The sequence below is a fragment of the Oncorhynchus tshawytscha genome, linkage group LG31 (assembly GCF_018296145.1).
Source record: "Oncorhynchus tshawytscha isolate Ot180627B linkage group LG31, Otsh_v2.0, whole genome shotgun sequence".
In the NCBI taxonomy this organism is placed as follows: domain Eukaryota; kingdom Metazoa; phylum Chordata; class Actinopteri; order Salmoniformes; family Salmonidae; genus Oncorhynchus; species Oncorhynchus tshawytscha.
This window is the reverse complement of record NC_056459.1, coordinates 104837-122800: the sequence shown is the minus strand read 5'-3', so window position 1 is coordinate 122800 and position 17964 is coordinate 104837. Positions and strand designations below refer to the sequence as shown.

At 41.9% G+C, this 17964-nt stretch overlaps 2 protein-coding genes and 1 non-coding gene across 3 annotated transcripts; 1 reads left to right on the top strand and 2 right to left on the bottom strand.

Moving 5' to 3' along the window:
* Positions 1–1613: 1613 nt before the first annotated feature.
* On the top strand, positions 1614–15936 carry LOC112229991 (small conductance calcium-activated potassium channel protein 2-like). The gene is made up of 9 exons (XM_024396183.2): positions 1614–4045; positions 4568–4663; positions 4967–5248; positions 5995–6116; positions 13007–13148; positions 13780–13890; positions 14121–14248; positions 14503–14572; positions 14877–15936. Exons 1-9 carry the CDS (start codon positions 3212–3214, stop codon positions 15105–15107), a joined length of 2016 nt encoding a protein of 671 aa, XP_024251951.1. The 5' UTR covers positions 1614–3211; the 3' UTR covers positions 15108–15936.
* On the bottom strand, positions 15689–17944 carry rps27.1 (ribosomal protein S27). The gene is made up of 4 exons (XM_024396184.2): positions 17801–17944; positions 16960–17068; positions 16586–16696; positions 15689–15944 (listed from the first exon to the last, which is right to left on the bottom strand). Exons 1-4 carry the CDS (start codon positions 17804–17806, stop codon positions 15916–15918), a joined length of 255 nt encoding a protein of 84 aa, XP_024251952.1. The 5' UTR covers positions 17807–17944; the 3' UTR covers positions 15689–15915.
* LOC112230049 lies at positions 16190–16322 on the bottom strand. Its single transcript, XR_002950266.1, has one exon. It is a non-coding gene; the product is annotated as a small nucleolar RNA SNORA35 (small nucleolar RNA).
* Positions 17945–17964: the final 20 nt, after the last annotated feature.

The window sequence follows — 17964 nt, the reverse complement described above, 5'->3', positions numbered from 1 at the left end:
CTCCCACTTAATAGGGTATTATTAATAACAAGTATATTATTATACAGTTGAAGTCGGAAGTTTACATACACTTAGGTTGGAGTCATTAAAACTTGTTTTTCAACCACTCCACAAATTTATTTTTAACAAACTATAGTTTTGACAAGTCTGTAAGGACATCTACTTTGTGCATGACACAAGTCATTTTTCCAACAATTGTTTACAGACAGATTAATTCACTGTATCACAATTCCAGTGGATCAGAAGTTTGCATACACTAAGCTGACTGTGCCTTTAAACAGCTTGGAAAATTCTAGAAAATTATGTCATGGCTTTAGAAGCTTCTGATTGGCTAATTGACATCATTTGAGTCAATTGGAGGTGTACCTGTGGATGTATTTCAAGGCCTACCTTCAAACTCAGTGCCTCTTTGCTTGAGATCATGGAAAATAAAAAGAAATCAGCCCTCAAATAAACTGTAAACCTCCACAAGTCTGGTTCATCCTTGGGAGCAATTTCCAAACGCCTGAAGGTGCCACGTTCATCTGTACAAACAATAGTACGCAAGTATAAACACCATGGGACCACGCAGCCGTCATACATCTAAGGAAGGAGACGTGTTCTGTTTCCTAGAGATGAACATACTTTGGTGCGAAAAGTGCAAAATCAGTCACAAAACGACAGCAAAGGACCTTGTGAAGATCCTGGAGGAAACAGGTACAAAAGTATCTATATCCACAGTAAAACGAGTCCTATATTGACATAACCTGAAAGGTCGCTCAGCAAGGAAGAAGCCACCGCTCCAAAACCACCAATAAAAAAGCCAGACTCCAGTTTGCAACAGCACATAGGGACAAAGATCGTACTTTTTGGAGAAATGTCCTCTGGTCTGATGAAACAAAAATAGAACTGTTTGGTCATAATGACCATCGTTATGTTTGGAGAAAAAAGGGTAGATAGAGAGGCAGTGGCTCTTGAAAGTCAATATATATAAAACATATTTAAATAAATAAAAAGAGTTCTCTCACACACAAGCCGAAGAACACCATCCCAACCGTGAAGCACAGGGGTGGCAGCATCATGCTGTGGGGGTGCTTTGCTGCCGGAGCGAATGGTGCACTTCACAAAATAGATGGCATCATGAGGGAGGACAATTATGTGAATATATTGAAGCAACATCTCAACACATCAGTCAGGAAGTTAAAGCTTGGTCGCTAATGGGTCTTCCAAATGGACAGTGACCCCAAGCATACTTCCAAAGTTGTGGCAAAATGGCTTAAGGACAACAAAGTCAAGGTATTGGAGTGGCCATAACAAAACCCTGACCTCAATCGTATAGAAAATGTGTGGGCAGAACTGAAAAAGCATGTGCGAGCTGGAAGGCCTACAAACCTGACTCAGCTACACCAGCTCCGTGGAAGGCTACCCAAAATGTTTGACCCAATTGAAACAATTTAAAGGCAATGCTACCAAATACTAATTGAGTGTATGTAAACTTCTGACCCACTGGGAATGTGATGAAAGAAATAAAAGCTGAAGTCAATCATTCTCTCTACTATTATTCTGACATTTCACATTCTTAAAATAAAGTGGTGATCCTAACTGACCTAAGACAGGGAATTTTTACTTGGATTAAATGTCAGGAATTGTGAAAAACTGAGTTGAAATGTATTTGGCTAAGGTGTATGTAAACTTCTGACTTCAACTGTATCTGCGGCATTTTCAAAGTAGCCTTTTCCTGATAGATTATTTTTGACGAATGCCTTTCACCTGTCTCATTGCATACTTCTAGTAGGCTACTATCTCGATTTGAGTATGTGTTGTATTTTGATTTTACAATACCTGTCTTTATCCTCCTCTCTCCAACCCTCCTTGACCTCCTCTGTTAACTGGAGCCCCATCTGTCAAGTATTAATAGATGGAATTAAATGTTGGTGAATGTCATTGTTATGACTTTAATTCCAAAACCATTTCCCTCTCCACATTGTCAGGCTAAAGGGTGACATATTTCATTAGCCCGTAAGTATCAGATCTCTGACTCTCAAACCAATTTGATTAATCTGTCATATTTCTATAATCTCCTCCCCTGCATTCATACACAGGACCATCACGCACTCTCTTAGATTAAATGGGAAATGATCCAAATTGCCAGCTTGGCAAGCTCCCATGACCATAATAAAAATAAAACCCAATAAAATAGTAATTCTTATCACTCAATAAATCAAAATGTCAACTATTCTTCCCTTATTCAACACATACACACACACACACAAAAGGAGAAACAGGAGAAAGAACTGACAAATTTGATGAATTATTCTGTCAGATGACAAATACTTTGCCATGCAACTGGGGGACAACTGAAACTGTGGATCTTAGTCAGTCATAAGCCTAGTTTAAATTAATATGTCATGATGGACATAACTTAAGTGGAAAATAATTAAATAAAGGAGTCATAATACAATTGATATCCATGGACATATGGTTCATATGCTGCTATATGGATTATAGTTCATAACCTTTACTTGTGTCTGTGGGAGGGGAGCTGGATTGATAGAAAGTTATTTCTGAGAGACTAGAGAAACTGAATATATTTTTGTAGTTTTGTCACCTAATTATCCTTAGGTAATATCCAAGATATATTTAACTGATGCTTCAATTCCTTTGTGTTGACTTTGAGGATATTGACTAAAGGACAATTTAAGGAATTTAAAAAGAACGGGGGCATTCTTATCCAACAACGGTGGAATTGAAAACTTAGTTGGAAGTACCTGAAATACGTGGAAAGGTAAGACTGAGCGGAAACAACTAGGTTTTAATAGTAATTTGGCAAGAATATTGATGATTGACATGGTAAGATTACCAGGTGCTGCAATATCTTCAAAAATTCTAGTGTTTCTAGATAAGTTTTTCCACCAGGTTTCCATTGTCTTATCATATTATCTTCAATGGAAACCCCATAGAGAAATGTCAATATATTGTCAACCATTATCACAGAGGAAGATTTGTGTTCATGTTTACATGTGAACTGTGAAGAGTATGAATGTCTTCTGTGAATCTCTTAGCATTCCGCAGGCATATCAACTCCGCCTCAGATTTCTTTTACAATAGAGTTTGTGTTTTTATATGCTTCCCTCTTACACATTTTTACTGTTTTCACTCCGACTGGCTGCATTAACTCACTTTTGTCTCTTTCCAAACCCCATAAAATATTTCAATATGTATCAATCCCTAGATGGAGCCCTCTCCCTCTATGAACTTGACAATGCAGAATGAGGAGGATCAACATCCCCTCCTTCAATCAAAAGTGGTCCCTCTCCCTTCTGTTTTTGGCAACCAGTGCAGAAGGAACCACTCATGTCAAAGAGGGGAAGATCACTCAGTGTGGCTCGATGGAACCCAGTCACCACCCACCCTCCAATATTACAATGGCTGCCAATATGTCCCACCCTCACCCCGAAGGGGAGACGATAAGGAAAAGGTTAGGGGGAAGGAGGTGCGCAAGGAAAAGAGAGGCGAGAAGCCAGCAGGAAATGAACAGAATGCTGGGCACAAGGAACAGATTTGGGGTAGTAAAGCCAAAAAGGCAAGCCCACAGAGGCGCCAGCAGGACATGAAATCCACTCAGTCACCCTACAACAGAGTCCGCATGTCTCGTATGGACTTAAGGGAGACAGAAAGTGGGCCTCCCAGTGAAGGAGGTCAAAGGCTAGAGCCCACATCAATGGAGATGCAAGTCCGCCAGAGTCTACCTGAGATTATCATTACAACCAAAGACGACTACCAGCCAAAGGACTCCAATCAAACATCCAGCTCTGACAAGAATCACACCAAATCTGAGGCCAAGAGCACCTATGGTGGAGGTGAGGAGAGCAGTGGTGCAGAGCCCAAGGATGGTCCCCGTGACTGCCCTCACAAGAAGACCCAGAGCATCGGTCATAGGCTGGTCCGGCGAAGGGCGTTGTTTGAGAGGAGGCAGAGGCTGAATGACTGTGCGCTCGCTGTGGGGATGTTTGGAGTGGTGGTCATGGTCACCGAGACAGAGCTCTCCTGGAGCGTCTACAGTAAGGTGAGTCTTGGGGTACAGATATGGGTTCCAATGCTTAATTTTTTTTCTGTATACTTTGAGCATTTGCTTGAGTCTGCCTGGAGTGCCAGATGGGAAGGGTTTGCAGTTTTGGGTCTTTTCTGTAGGTTAACTAAGCCAGGCAAGTTCAACCAGGCACAGATCACATTTTTGAAATACGGGGGACACCTGGGTAATTAATGAGAAATAATGAGTTCTAACTCAGAGAAATGTATTTGAAGGTCTTCAGTGTTTGTTACTGAAGATGGCATATTTGAATGAAGGTTACTGTGGCCAAGATGCAGTCTGAGGCACGTTGTACTGTAGAGCGCTGTGGACAACATGCCTTTTAATGTTCCCATGTTTGCGAAGATTGTATCAATCTGAAATGACCTTTTAAATGTCAAGCGTGCTACAATGCACTATGATTGAATCCCAGCTGTATGTTAAAAGAAGGCATATTTGCCCAATTGAAGGGTATTGTATGTTAAGATGAGTGAGTCCACTACATGTGTTCCCCTACAGAGCTCCATATACTCCGTGGCTATGAAGTCTATTATCAGCCTGTCTTCTCTTATCCTGCTGGGCCTGATCATTGCCTACCACATCTGTGAGGTGCAGGTAATTTCACCTCTCTGACTACTTAATATACTGCCCATATCTCCCTATTTTAAACAAGCTATGATCCCTTGGCTTTGATTATTTTAAGTCATTCTACTCTTCAATTTTTTTGTTATATGCCAGACTATAGTATAGTAGAGGTTCTATTGCTAACCTGGAAAGAAGATTGTGACAGAGGGCAACCTTGTCTGGTACCTCTCGTTATATAATTTATTACACTTTGACTACACTTTCAGTGACACCGTACTGCCTCTATGCTCTAACTTGGATATGGTTTTGTACCCATACTCTCATCACTGAAAGCTCTACATCCACGATAACGGAGCAGAGGACTGGCGAATCGCCATGACAATGGAACGAGTGACTCTGATCGCCCTGGAGCTGTTTGTAGCGGTGGTGCATCCGTTCCCGGTGGGTCTCCCATTGTCGTGGCAAGCCATGTCCCCCACGCTGTCAGAGACGGAGCTGGAGATTGTGCTGGCTCTGCCCATGTTCCTGCGACTCTACCTCCTGGGTCGTGCCTTGATGCTGCACAGCCGACTCTACACAGACACGGCCTCGCGCAGCATTGGCGCCCTCAACAAGGTCAGTGGTCAACATTGGTCACCATGCAAGTGGTGCAACCTCTCCCTCAAATCTTAGTTACTTGCTTTAATGGACTTGTACACACTCAGTTTGTACATTAGCCAAAATGGATTTGACTTGAAGTTCAGTAGCAAGTACCACGATACGATGCTAAAGCTGCCCATTGGATTCCACAACACTTCCAGCAGCTACTCCATTGCTAGGTGTTGCATTTTCATGGAATCCAATGGTCTGCTTTAGCATTGGCTCGCTGAGCATGCTAACAAAAAAGGCAATTTAATAACAACCAGAAGTATTTAAATCTTCTCGATATGTGATAATTAGAAGTAAAGCTACACCTTCCATCCTTGGATTGAGATACTGTACGTTTTCAAGCCATATCCAAAATTCCACTTGAATGAGAAGATACTTACTACTGATGTCGAGATTTTGTAGGCACAAAAATGTTTACACAACCATTGTGCAGTATCTCCACAATGCTTTTGTAATTATTTTACTTTTTTTTTTGTACAACTTGAGTTTGTTGGGGACACTACTATGACAGTGACACTACATTCTGCTTTGTCCCGCAACCCGCCTCCCTCTCCCACTCTCCTGAGTCTCTACCAAATCCTCCCACTGTAATTCCTTCCCTTGTTATTGCTTTTTTAACACTGATCAAACTGATAACCTTGAACTTCCCGCTTGGCTTTGCAAACCTCTCCATTCTTACTGTGGATATGAATATTATTATTACTTGTATCCAGATCCACTTCAACAGCCGTTTTGTGGTCAAAGCGCTGATGACCATCTACCCTGGCACTGTGTTGATGATCTTCAGCGTCTCTCTGTGGCTCATCGCTGCATGGGGCCTTCATGTCTGTGAGAGGTGAGTGACTAACATGGAACCTGAACCGGCTGCGTGCGTGCGCCATCGTGCATAAATGTATTTTGTCCCCCCACACCAAACACGATTAGGACACACAGGTTGAAATATCAAAACAAACTCTGAACCGATTATATTAATTGGGGGACCGGTCGAAAAAGCATTAAACATGTATGGCAATTTAGCTAGCTAGCTTGCACTTGCTAGCTAATTTGTCCTATTTAGCTAATTGCTGTTGCTAGCTAATTTGTCCTGGGATATCAACATTGAGTTGTTATTTTACCTGAAATGAATACTCCGACAATTAATTCACACATAAAACGGTCAACCCGAATCATTTCTAGTTCTCTCTCCTCCTTCCAGGCTTTTTCGCCACTGACCTCGTTCATCTTTCAGTCACCCACGTGGGTATAACCAATGAGGAGATGGCACGTGGGTACCTGCTTCTATAAACCAATGAGGGGATGGGAGAGGAAGGACTTGCAGCTCGATCTGTGTCAGAAATAGAACTTACTTATATTTTAGCCCTTGGCAATGCAGACACTCGTTGGAACGCACGCAGGCAGTGTGGGTGCAATAATTGAATAACATAGATTTCTACATTTATTTTGCAACGCTAGCGGTGTAGTCAGCCTGTAAGAAGGGAAATGAGGAGATTGAGGAGGAGTGAAATATGCAATAGACTTTTCCCGGGATTCATTCAGTGGTGTTAATTTCGTCAACAAAAACAGTGACTAAAATATTACTCAAAAACCTATTTTTCAGTGGCAATTAATGAGACTATAACTGACTAAATAGACCCAGAAAAAAATATAACTAAACAAATAAATATATATTTTCAGTTGACAAAATTATCCCTGTGACTAAAATCTGACTACTAAATGGACTAGACAATATTTTTGGGAGATTGATAAGCACAATTAATATTAGCAGCACAGTTCTGTTCAGCAGTGGGAAGGACGCAACCTGCAAACACAGCCTAAATCAATTGGTAAGCGTGGGCAAACAGGCTCTGCTCCGGCTCCGCAGAGCGTTTGCTTCACTAACCAACCTGGTCTCAGAGCATTTCGTATTATTCTGTACGCAAGTCCGAGACACTCCATTTAGTATGAGATGTAACTTTTCGTATGCTATGTATTAATTTGTGGATGTACATTATCCATTTCGTATGATATGTTATGAATTACAACACATATTATATGTTACCAGTTTGAAAAATGTACAATATGTTTTGAATTTGTTTATGCACAATATATGACACATTTCCAAAACTATGATATGTTACAAATTCTAGCTAGGTGGCTAACATTAGTTGGCTAATGTTAGCTGGGTTCAGGGGTTAGGGTTACATTTAGGAGTTAGGTTAAAGTTTTAGGGGAAGGGCTAACTAAAAGGGTTAGGTGAAGGATTAGCTTACATGTTAAGTATTTGAAAGTATCTGAAAAGTAGCTAATTAGCTAAAATGCTATAGTTGTTCGTGATGAGATTCAAACTTGCAACCCACAGGGTTGCTAGAAGTTCGCGTTATCCTTTCGTTACATCTTCGCACTCTCTTTCTGAAACTGAACAGAACACAGGCTTATACGCGTTTGATTAATTATTTTCTGAAGAAGCCTTTGACTCCTCCTGACCTGCCACCTTATACCTACACATCACAGCCATTGGTTACGCAGCACACAGTAAACAGTTTTTGATCAGCAAGAGCAGGGTTTGAATATCCATTGCAGTGTGTAATGCAGCCAGCCTAGTTGTAATTACACAATCCCAGCAGCAATCTAAGAAATATAACTGCTCTGTGCTTCTCCGAGCATGCACTTCGTTGATAATTTGATTGAGACCACACAAATAACCTGTAGGTGTACTTGATAGTGCCAAATATGGTTACGTTAAAGCTTTATTCTAAAAATTGATCAAATAAAAAATGGTCCTTATCAATCTACAAATAATATCCCATAATTACCAAGTGAAGACAGGTTTTTAGAAATGTTTGCAAATGTATCACAAAAAACACCATTTTCTTTTTATTTACTATTCGAAACCTTTGCTATGAGACTCAAAATTGAGCTCAGGTGCATCCTGTTTCCATGGATCTTTTTATTTTTTTAACCTTTATTTAACTAGGCAAGTCAGTTAAGAACAAATTCTTATTTTCAATGACTTCCTAGGAACAGTGGGTTAACTGCATGTTCAGGGGCAGAACGACAGATTTGTACCTTGTCAGCTCGGGAGTTTTGAACTTGCAACCTTCCGGTTACTAGTCCAACGCTCTAACCACTAGGCTACCCTGCCTCCCCATCCTTGAGATGTTTCTACAACTTGATTGGGGTCCACCTGTGGTAAATTCAATTGATTGGAAATCATTTGAAAAGGCACACACCTGTCTATTTAAGGTTCCACAGTTGACCGTGCATGTCAGAGCAACAACCAAGCAATGACGTCGAAGGAATTGTACGTAGAGCTCTGACACAGAAGCACAGATCTGGGGAAGGGTATCAAAACATTTCTGCAGCATTGTAGCTCCCCAAGAACACAATGGCCTCCATCATTCTTAAATGTATGAAGTTTGGAACCGCTAACACTCTTCCTAGAGCTGTCCGCCTGGGCCAAACTGAGCAATCGGGGGGAGAAGGACCTTGGTCAGGGAGGTGACCATGAACCGAATGGTCATTCTGACAGAGATCCAGAGTTCCTCTGTGAAGATGGGAGAACCTTCCAGAAGGACAACCATCTTTGCAGCACTCCACCAATCAAGCCTTTATGGTAGAATGGCCAGACGGAAGCCACTCCTCAGTAAAAGGCACATGACAGCCCTCTTGGAGTTTGCCAAAAGGCACCTAAAGGACTCTCAAACCATGAGAAACAAGATTCTCTGGTCTGATGAAACCAAGATTGAAGTCTGGCCTGAATGCCTAGCATCACGTCTGGAGGAAACCTGGCACCATCCCTACGGTGAAGCATGGTGGTGGCAGCATCATGGTGTGGGGATGTTTTTCAGAGACTGGGAGACTAGTCGGGATCGAGACAATGATGAACGAAGCAGAGAGCTTCTTGATGAAAACCTGCTCCAGAGCGCTCAGGAACTCAGACCTGGGTGAAGGTTCACATTCCAACAGGACAATGACACTAAGCACACAGCCAAGACAATGCAGTTGTGGCTTCGGAAGAAGTCTCTGAATGTCCCTGAGTGGCCCAGCCAGAGCCCAGAATTGAACTAGATCGAACATCTCTGGAGAGACCTGAAAATAGCTGCGCTGCGATGCTCCCCATCCAAGCTGAAAAGTTTGAGAAGATCTGCAGAAAAGAATGGAAAAAAAAGAAAAACTCCCCAAATACAGTTGTGCCAAGCATGTAGCATCATACCCAAGAAGACTCGAGGCTAAATTGCTGCCAAATGTGCTTCAACAAAGTACTGAATAAACGGTCTGAAAACAAATGTAAATGTGATATTTCATATTTTTTTAAATACAGTGGGGCAAAAAAGTATTTAGTCAGCCACCAATTGTGCAAGTTCTCCCACCTAAAAAGATGAGGGGCCTGTAATTTTCATCATAGGTACACTTCAACTATGACAGACAAAATGAGAAAACAATCCAGATAATCACATTGTAGGATTTTTAATTTATTTGCAAATTATGGTGGAAAATAAGTATTTGGTCAATAACAAAAGTTTATCTCAATACTTTGTTATATACCCTTTGTTGGCAATGACAGAGGTCAAACATTTTCTGTAAGTCTTCACAAGGTTTTCACACACTGTTGTTGCTGGTATTTTGGCCCATTCCTCCATGCAGATCTCCTCTAGAGCAGTGATGTTTTGGGGCTGTTACTGGGCAACACGGACTTTCAACTCCTTCCAAAGATTTTCTATGGGTTTGAGATCTGGAGACTGGCTAGGCCACTCCAGGACCTTGAAATGCTTCTTACGAAGCCACTCCTTCGTTGCCCAGGCAGTGTGTTTGGGATCATTGTCATGCTGAAAGACCCAGCCACGTTTCATCTACAATGCCCTTGCTGATGGAAGGAGGTTTTCACTCAAAATCTCACGATACATGGCCCCATTCATTCTTTCCTTTACACGGATCAGTCGTCCTGGTCCCTTTGCAGAAAAACAGCCCCAAAGCATGATGTTTCCACCCCCATGCTTCACAGTAGGTATGGTGTTCTTTGGATGCAACTCAGCATTCTTTGTCCTCCAAACACAACGAGTTGAGTTTTTACCAAAAAGATTCTGCCAATCTTCTTCTGGATCATCCAAATGCTCTCTAGCAAACTTCAGATGGGCCTGGACATGTGCTGGCTTAAGCAGGGGGACACGTCTGGCACTGCAGGGTTTGAGTCCCTGGCGGCGTAGTGTGTTACTGATGGTAGGCTTTGTTACTTTGGTCCCAGCTCTCTGCAGGTCATTCACTAGGTCCCCCCGTGTGGTTCTGGGATTTTTGCTCACCGTTCTTGTGAACATTTTGACCTCACGGGGTGAGATCTTGCGTGGAGCCCCAGATGGAGGGAGATTATCAGTGGTCTTCCATTGTCTTCCATGTCTTCCATTTCCTAATAATTGCTCCCACAGTTGATTTCTTCAAACCAAGCTGCTTACCTATTGCAGATTCAGTCTTCCCAGCCTGGTGCAGGTCTACAATTTTGGTGTCCTTTGACAGCTCTTTGGTCTTGGCCATAGTGAAGTTTTAGTGTGACTGTTTGAGGTTGTGGACAGGTGTCTTTTATATTAATAACAAGTTCAAACAGGTGCCATTAATACAGGTAACGAGTGGAGGACAGAGGAGCCTCTTAAAGAAGAAGTTACAGGTCTGTGAGAGCCAGAAATCTTGCTTGTTTTGTAGGTGACCAAATACTTATTTTCCACCATAATTTGCAAATAAATCAACTAAAAATCCTACAATGTGATTTTCTGGATTTTTTTCTTCTCATTTTGTCTGTCATAATAGTTTAAGTGTACCTATGATGAAAATTACAGGCCTCTCATCTTCTAAAGTGGGAGAACTTGCACAATTGGTGGCTGACTAAATACTTTTCCCCCCCACATTTGCAAACATTTCTAAAAACCAGTTTTTGCTTTGTTATTATGGGATATTGTGTGTAGATTGATGTGGGGGAATAAAACAAATTAATTTTAGAATAAGGCTGTAACGTAACAAAATTTGGAAAAAGTCAAGGGGTCTGAATACTCTCCAAATGCACTGTATAGCCTAGTAAGCAACTAACTCTAAAACACTGAGAAATGTCTAATTTTCATGAATTAGAAATTACATGACCCTCCCCTGGACTAGATTAAATACTAAACCCTCCCCTTGACCAAAATTGAAAAAGCATGACCCTCCAGCTACCATTCCTTAAATTTCGATCCATCCATATTGTTTGTTTGTTTTTTGATTTGGACATTCTTGAAAACGAGATGGTGCATCTCATGAGATTTCATCCTGATAAATTTCTACTAAATAAATAAATTTGCTGACACAGAAAGAAAAGAAAAGGGATAGCAAACTATTTATTGACTAAATTCCTCTTGCACTACACTATATCTGACTGGGTAAAGAACTTTATTTTGAGTTAAAGCTGCAATATGTAACTTTTTGGGCAACCCGAACAAATTCATATAGAAATGTAAGTTATAGATCTGTCATGCTCATTGTAAGCAAGTCTAAGAAGCCGTAGATCTGTTCTATGTGCACTATTTATTTTGGTTTTGTACACCAGCTTCAAATGGCTGAAAATACAATATTTGTGGTTATGGAAAATATATTTCACAAAGGCCATCAAATCAAAGGTTATAAAAGTATATATAAAGTTGTTTTTGACAAAAATGAAAACATGTTAGTTTGTCACTTTCACGAGGTTGGAGTAATAACATCTTCAACTACTTAAGACATTGGCTCGATTCTAGGTTGTGCCTTTAGATGTAGAGAAAATGGAATAAGAGTCACATCTGGAGGCAACCAGTCACGGCTCATCACCTGCCCAATATTATCCCTACGGTGAAGCATGGTGGTGGCAGCATCATGCTGTGGGGATGTTTTCAGTGGCAGGGATTGGGAGACTAGTCAGGATCGAAGGGAAAGATGAACGGAGCAAAGTACAGTGATCCTTGATGAAATCCTGCTCCAGAGTGCTCAGGACCTCAGACTGGGGCGAAGGTTCCCCTTCCAAAAGGACAACGACACTAAGCACACAGCCAAGACAATGTCCTTGAGTGGCCCAGCCAGAGCCCAGACTTGAACCCGATCTAACATCTCTGGAGAGACCTGAAAATAGCTGTGCAGCTGTGCACCTTCCAACCGGACAGAGCTTGAGATGATCTGCAGAGAACAATAGGAGAAGCTCCTCAAATACAGGTGCGCCAAGCTTGTAGCGTCATATCCAAGAAGACTCGAGGCTGTCATTTCTGCCAAAGGTAATTCAACAAAGTACTGAGTAAATGAATACATACAGTTGAAGTCGGAAGTTTACATACACTTAGGTTGGAGTCATTAAAACTCGTATTTCAACCACGCCACAAATATCTTGTTCCACCATAATTTGCAAATAAATTCATAAAAAATCCTACTATGTGATTTTCTGGATTTTTTTTCTCATTTTGTCTGTCATAGTTGAAGTGTACCTATGATGAAAATTACAGGCCTCTCTCATCTTTTTAAGTGGGAGAACTTGCACAATTGGTGGCTGACTAAATACTTTTTTTGCCCCACTGTATATGACTTGGACCAACCTGTACTGTGACTAATATCAGATGGGCCCATCATAAGTTCAGTCAGTCATATCAAAAATACAGTCAAATATCACACTCCTAGACAGAAACAAGTTTTTTGTTAAATGTTAATATGGTAAGAGTGGACAAGACAGAGGAAAAGCTGAACCATCATCCCTCCCTTGTCCTCTAGACACCACAACTATAAGGACCTGAGCAGTAACTACATGGAGGCCCTGTGGATGGTCTCGGTCACCTTCTTGTCCATTGGTTATGGGGATGTTGTTCCCCACACCTACTGTGGCCGCAGCATCTGTCTACTCACTGGGATCATGGTAAGCAGCTTCGGCGAAATAGGAAAGGCAATCGCACAGCTGAGTTGGCTTGTTGCCGGTGCCTTGGAATAATTTGATGAAATCTTTAAAAGAGAAGGTGGTGGGAATCATTGTAATTGTGGTCATTAGCATACTGTCTTCTTTTCCTTAAAGACCCAATGCAGCCATTTTTATCTCAATATCAAATCATTTCTGGTTAACAATTAAGTACCCTCCTGTGATTGTTCTCAATTAAAATAGTGAAAAATTAACAAAAATGACTTCTTAGCAAGACCAATATCCCAAGCAAGAATTTAGCTAGGACTGCCTGGCAGTAGTCTGAGAGGGGAGGGGAAAACTGAAAACTAGCTGTTATTGGTTTGGAAATCTCTTTCTTATTGGTCTATTAACTCATTTACCGCCTGGTGGTGTCACCGGGTAGGCCAAAACTTCCACCAAAACAGGCTAATATTTCAGGTGGTCTTTTCAAATAGCTCCTACACTAAAAGGACATTATCATAATTTTCACAATTTCATAGTTCTATTCCAACTCCTAGTGTGGAAATAAAACAGGAACATCTAGATTTTGATTGCGCTGGGCCTTTAACCTTTTTTGTTTTGTTTATTTCTCTCACTGTCATACACACACAAGGGGGCTGGTTGCACAGTGCTGGTGGTTGCCGTGGTTGCCAGGAAACTGGAGCTGACCAGGGCAGAGAAACACGTCCACAACTTCATGATGGATTCCCACTTTACAAAAGGGGTAAAACTCACCTGACTTAATTAACATGTGAATGTATTCAATAGTGGTCTTTGGAACCTTGACTTAACATATGTGAGACATTCAACGTTGACCTGTAAAGTTGTATGAATCATGGACTGTCTCACAAATGGCAACCTATTCCCTATATAGTGCAGCGGTAAAAGGGTGCCATTTGGGATGCACACATTGAAAACTGAGTGTTGGATGAGGAAGCAATTGTTCTCTTCCAGATAAAAATTGCTGCAGCAAATGTACTGAGAGAGACCTGGATGATCTACAAACACACCAAGCTGGCCAGGGAGAGAGACCACTGCAGAGTGCGCATGCACCAGAGGAAGCTGCTGCTCGCAATCCACCGGTAAAGCACCATTCAAAACACACTTCCCCAAGTAACCCACCAATCAGCTTAGATATTCCCCTCTGAAAAGCCAATGAGGTTACACTTTACACCACATGCACAGGGGTGTCAGAACTCTAGAACTTGTGAAAGCCTCGACTGTAATACAGAAATGGTCATTCTCTGTTTATCATGAATTATATTTTCAATTTGTTTTACCTGTCCTGTGATTATGTCTGAATGTTAGAAATCTTCTTCCTCTGTGTTCACCCCAGGCTGCGTGATGTGAAGATGGAAAGGAGGAAATTGGCTGACCAGGCCAACACGCTGGTGGATCTCTGCAAGGTGAGAGACAGGCACGGTTACCCATTAGGTTCACCCACTACTGTTGCAACAACCAAATATGACCAATATTCTAGAGGCCACTACTAGCCTGGACCCAGATCTGTTTGTGCTATCATGTCAACTCCTTGTCATGCCAAATGAGTGACGAGGAGTTGACATGGTAGCACAAACAGATCTGAGTCCAGGCTAGGCCACTACTGTTGCAACAACCAAATATGACCAATATTCTAGAGAAGGGAGCAATCGACAATCTTCTAAACATTATCACATTCTCAGACCACTCTGCACCTTTTCCCCCATGTAGATGCAGAATCTGATGTATGACGTGCTGTCAGAGGTGAGTGGATGCCGAGGGGACCTGGAAAAACACACAAACAGTCTGCAGCAGAATGTGGAGGAGCTGAGAGAAGGCTTTAGGACCCTAATGCCCCTCCTCTCTAGCACCCTCGCCACACAAAATGCTTCCATCCGCCACCTGCTCAGGGAGAGGGAGGAGCAGGCAGTGACATGGAGCATGGCAGGACAGGATAGGTAAGATGGCAAGAGGTATGCAATGTGTATTGTCACAGGGAAAGGTAGAAAGAAATTGATGGGCAAAAGTTGGGACGAGGATCTTCAAAAGATACTTTATAGGAATAACTGTTCAAAGTGTACGTAAAGAATGTGTCAAAGCAATAAGGGATGGATTATATTTTTATTAGAATTACAATGAACCAACATCCAGACTTATATGCAGTACTGATAAGTGACCCATACTGGCCCCAAAAAAACCTTGGTGATACTAGTCTTGATTTTAACATTCTCAGAATTAAACAAAAAATGTGTTGTTAACCAGCATGTGCACTGAATGTTCTTGAAAAAACAAACTCGCTTTACTGGAACAGGCTATGAACACATGCCAGTGGTTGAGTTCCTGCCCAACTACATGCGCAGGTGTTGCGTGCCACGTAATAGTTGGGAATCAGATTGCTTAATCATGTGTTCAGCAGATATCTTAAATACGGATCCCGGCGTTGTAATTTCTGCAATGAAGTCAGGCAACTGTGCTATAGAACAGTGTTTCCATGCCATCATAGGCAAATATGGAAAAGGGAACAAAAGATCAAACCACCCCAATTCTTTAGCCAAAACAATATTTTATTAAGAGACTGGTTGGAGGGTTGAGTTACAGCAACAAAGTGGACTATCACAGAGTACTCCCATCTGGCGTCCAGACGTCATGAGCACTTCTAGATCAATCCGCTGTTTCTTGGATGCAGGGACTGCTGTGTCAAGGCTGGAGTCGCTGAAATCAACCTGTCCAACCCCTCTCCCATATCTCTACCAGGGCATCGGGAGTACAACTAATGCTGCTTCCTCCTGAATGAGCACCCTGATGGAAAGAGAAAAGGACAGTCAGGCCACAGACAATGGGGGCATTACCACTACAATCTGAATGACTAGAGAGTAGCGGGACAGTGTTCATTCATTTGGTTGCATATTTACAGCATCTAGTGCTAAACAGTCTACATGGCACGTTTGCATGCCAAAACAATAATTTAAGATCTGCTAAAGCAATGTTGGAATCCAGTGTACTGCAACACCTAAATAATAAGTAGCACCATAGCATAACTTGCATCTTGTTCTCAGCCTTCGAAAGGAGAGAGCCAGTGGTCTAGCCCTACCCTTCTGCAAACTGAGATGTATCATCTGGCACTGGAATGAGACAGTACAACCATTGGGGTGGCAGTCCAGTCACTTGACAGTGCAGTTAGGTCATTTGATAAAGATATGAGCCATTAACATCTACAGTGAATGTGACAAGTCTGAATTAATCTGTGCCAATATCATCCAGTCAAATTACTATTCATTAACATAGGTTATTAACATAACATAACTACATCAATAAATATTGAGATGCTGTACTTAACTGTTACTACTGTGAGTTTTTCCACAGATATTAAATTAGAGACTATCCACTCTCCAACATGAGTTGGAAAACCCAGGGGGGGACAGAATGCTGAGACTACTGACCCTCTGTGAGACGTGCTTTGCCGCCAGTGGGCTGACACAGAACTGTGGAGCAACCCACACACAGCACAACCGTCTGAGCGTGGCTGAACACAGTTGTGATCTTGTAGCACCCTGAGGGAAACAGAAAAATACAAAATATTAAACACACAATCTGAAGACCAACATCATTAGTGTCTGGGGGTGTATTCATAGTGTACATGGCAGCAAAGAAACTGAAACGAGTGTTTCTTATAGGACAAATACTAATAGGCCCCTCCCCATTTGCTTCCTAATGAATACAATGTTGTAAGTACTGAATCATTTAGCTACTGTATTCAGATAGACAAGGTGGCCCCTTCAAACATGAGTCCAATGAAGGAAAGAGCTGGATCTACCTGGGCACTTAACATCCATGAAATAGGAGTTAGGGCTCTGGACGAGACGCTTCTTCTTGTGGCTCCTCTTCTCCTCCTCAGGGGATGGGTGCAACAAGTCTTTTGCGAGCTGCAGAAGAGTGGACAAAAGACTGCTTAAAACATTATTTAGCTTGATTAGTTAGGACTACTGTTTACAAGTGACAGACCGTGCATTTAACATTTGTCAATAGCAGACCCCCCTATCCAGAGAAAGCTACATCGCGGTATCAGCCAATAGTTATGTCAGATACACAACCCACAATGGGTGTTGGCTCACAGCCAGTTGAATTACATTGAAATCGAATCACATATCAACCACTCCAGCTTTGTTGAAATTGACATCAAAATATGAAAATTGCAGCGAGTGATACTGCCAAGGAACTGTAATGAATTTGCGATCCAAAACCTCATAGCTACTACAACTCTTGCTCACTGGATTACGTTACGTAACGTCAACGCTGACCCTTGTTCCGAGGCAAAATAATAACATTGAGCAGTAACTGGCACTATATAAATCTACTAGTACACACGTCAACTGTATGTTTAACAGCGACCGCTGTTGCGCGTATATATTTAGACAATGTTCCATTTTCAGGTGACTCTTTCTCCATGTTTGCGATATGCAGGCCGCCATCTTGTATCACAATGCGCGAGTATGTGAATGATTGTAATAGCAACACCTCGGCACTGAATAGGCCGACAGAGCTAAAACACACAACAGTCAGTACTCGCATTATTATGCATTACTGACTCCAGTATTGGCATCTAAAGCCCCATATGAACGGTTAAAATCGCAATTATGTCAGGCTCCAGTACTCACTGGCATGTTGGCGAGGAAATAGCCGCTGCCGGAAAGGAGGCATTGCCGGAAACAGGGGGTTCATATTGACACTCATTTTTTGCACCGGCAGGAAGTGAGTGAATTAGAGGAGGTTGGTGGACATATTTGTAAGGTCAAAACACGTAAACTGTGTTCGAATACTC

Bases quoted from the DNA above. Each gene is read 5' to 3' on its own strand.
- LOC112229991 (XM_024396183.2), top strand. From the start codon at position 3,212: ATGGAGCCCTCTCCCTCTATGAACTTGACAATGCAGAATGAGGAGGAT. The intron at 4,046-4,567 runs GTGAGTCTTGGG...GTTCCCCTACAG, and splicing joins CCTGGAGCGTCTACAGTAAG to AGCTCCATATACTCCGTGGC. The intron at 4,664-4,966 runs GTAATTTCACCT...CATCACTGAAAG, and splicing joins ACCACATCTGTGAGGTGCAG to CTCTACATCCACGATAACGG.
- rps27.1 (XM_024396184.2), bottom strand. The intron at 16,697-16,959 runs GTAGATCCAGCT...TGTTTCCCTCAG, and splicing joins CATGGATGTTAAGTGCCCAG to GGTGCTACAAGATCACAACT. The intron at 15,945-16,585 runs GTCAGTAGTCTC...TCTTTCCATCAG, and splicing joins CAAAGCACGTCTCACAGAGG to GGTGCTCATTCAGGAGGAAG.